Consider the following 2,382-nt stretch of genomic DNA (forward strand, 5'->3'; position numbering starts at 1 on the left):
GTCTTTGGCAGCCCGAGCAGGAAGCCGGCCCCAGGGAGCCCTGTCCGAAGGGGAAGCAGCGGCTGGTGCGCATGTTGGCCGTCTGTCCCCGGGAAGACAGCGACTGCAGCTGCCCCGGCTCCTCCGAGGTACGACGGCCGCGTCCCCGCGGCCGGGTTAGACGGGGGCCTGGCCTGCCTCAGGTGACACCCTTGTGAAGCGATCCTGGGGGCGGGCGCTGCTTCAGACCCGCGGGGCGCCCCTGCTTTCTTCCGACGCTGGCTCCGCACGTGGTCCTCACCAGCCAGGACCTTGGCCGCCCTGGGCCTCAGCTGCCGTGTATGTGAAGTGGGACAACACTACCACCACGTAGATTTATCTGTCAGAACGGAGCAACACGAAATCCGGAAAGCAGCCAGTAGAGTGCCTGGCATGCAGGAGGTGCTCAGTTAATGTGACTTTGCTCTGTGCTACGTCCTTCTCGCCTCCTCCGCCCCGACAGTGAGGGAACCTGCGGAGCAACGGGGAGGTGTCGAGCGGGGTCCCCGGGTGAGCCCTGTGCCGACCTCTGTCCCGCCGCTCCCCACCCCAGTCTCAGCTCTGCTCTGACCTGAGCACCACGTCCAGCCGTGAGCTGGTGGACAGCTTCCGCTCCAGCAGCCCCGTGCCTCCCAGTCAGCAGTCGCTCTACAAGCGGGCCGCGGAGGACTTCTGGGAAGACCCCTGGTCTTTCAGGTAAGGGGCTGGCAACGGGGTTCGGTGGCGCGGGCCCGGGGGGCTCGCTCGGACACCGGCCGAGGGCTAGGCAGGTATCAGGGGCTCTGGGTCTGAGTCAGGGAGTAAGCCATCTTCCCACACTTTCCAGCAGCTTCCCAGAAAGCCTGCAGGTGGACCGGGCACCCTCCCCGGGGGCAAAGGCAGGTGATACAGACCTGGACTATGAGATTGTGGACAGGGCAGGTGAGTGTACCCGCCCCCCCCGCACCTCCCCTCTGCAATGGCTCACCTCTCCCGGGCTGGGCCGGCTGGGCTGGAGGAGAAGTGAGAAGGGGGGTCTTCAGGGAGACGGGTGAGACCACCAGGTACCTCTCTGGAGGGCAGGGGAGGGGCCAGCTCCAATGCTGCCCTGCCCTCGCCTCAGGGAAATCCAGACCCCCCCCCACCCCGGTCACTCAAGCCCATGCCTGGATGAGCCCGTTTATATCTCTCACCTAGAAGGTGAGGGGGCTGTGCTCATCTTCCTGTCCAGCTCAGCATCAACCCCCACACGTGTTCTCTCTCCATACCTCCCTGCACTGACCTAGGGACACTCAGATTTCCCAGCGATGTCAGAGGCAAAGAGGGTTAGCCCTCGAAGAGACACTGCCGGGGGCATCTCCCCTTTTGGGTCTTGACACCTGAGACCCTCCCACATTTGCTGGGGCCTATTCAGACTTGTGACCTAACTGGTCTCCCCTCCTTCTCAAGCGATGGGCCCCACGGGGACGGCCCCCTCACCTTGCCCACTCCTGCTCACCCCCAACTGTGGGCCGCACACTCACAGCAGGTGCTTGGCACCCCGTCTGGAATTCACCTCGGTGACCACCAGGGGGCGCACGCACCTTGCTCTGTTCAGAACAGCCACACCTCAAGGGCAGGCGGGGTCCAGGGTTCCCTGTGGGTCACCTGACCAGGCAGCGGCTGGCCAGAGCGGACACTTGCCGTCCTGCGGAAAGGCAGGTCCTGCAGAACCGTGGGCCCAGGCTTAGGCCAGATTTTATCTGGTTTTTATGTTTTTATTGTGATCACCCAGTGCTCATCACAAGTGCACTTCTTAATTCCCCCATTTCCTATCTCACTCATCACCCCCACCCTAGATTTGATTTTTAAAAATTTTTTAAAATGTTTATTTACTTTTGAGACAGAGAGAGACAGAGTGCGAGCAGGGGAGGGACAGAGAGAGGGAGACACAGAATCCAAAACAGGCTCCAGGCTCTGAGCTGTCAGCACAGAGCCCGACACGGGGCTCGAACTCACGAACTGTGAGATCATGGCCTGAGCCGAAGTCGGATGTCCAACCAGCCGCTGTCAGCATCCGGTGTGTGTCTCCCTTCTGACCCCCAGTTTTCTGTGCTTTGGGTAAATCCCTAGCGGTGCCATTGCCGGGCCGGAGGGTAGTTCTGTTTGTAACGTACGGAGGAACCGCCACCCTCTCCTCCTCCGCGTCCTCGCCGACCTCTGTCGTTGGCGGAGTGGTTCTGTCAGCCGTTCCGACGGTGTGAGGCGGCGTCTCCTCGTGGCTTTGATTTGTGTCTCTCGGACGATGAGTGATGCTGAGTGTCTTTTCATGGGTCTTTTGGCCATTTGGATGTTTGCTTTGGGAAAACGTCTATTCATGTTTTCTGTCCATTTTTTAACTGGGTT

The 2,382-nt window shown here is 60.9% G+C and overlaps 1 protein-coding gene across 1 annotated transcript in view; it reads right to left on the bottom strand.

Moving 5' to 3' along the window:
- Window positions 1-2,382, bottom strand: part of CARD14 (caspase recruitment domain family member 14) — a 13,574-nt gene that overhangs the window by 6,654 nt on the left and 4,538 nt on the right. Inside the window, exon 3 of the mRNA XM_029927123.1 lies at window positions 986-1,009. Within this exon, the coding sequence (XP_029782983.1) occupies window positions 986-1,009 (24 nt within the window). The remainder of the gene's footprint in view (window positions 1-985; window positions 1,010-2,382) is intronic.

This window comes from Suricata suricatta, chromosome 17 (assembly GCF_006229205.1).
Source record: "Suricata suricatta isolate VVHF042 chromosome 17, meerkat_22Aug2017_6uvM2_HiC, whole genome shotgun sequence".
NCBI classification, from domain to species: Eukaryota; Metazoa; Chordata; class Mammalia; order Carnivora; family Herpestidae; genus Suricata; species Suricata suricatta.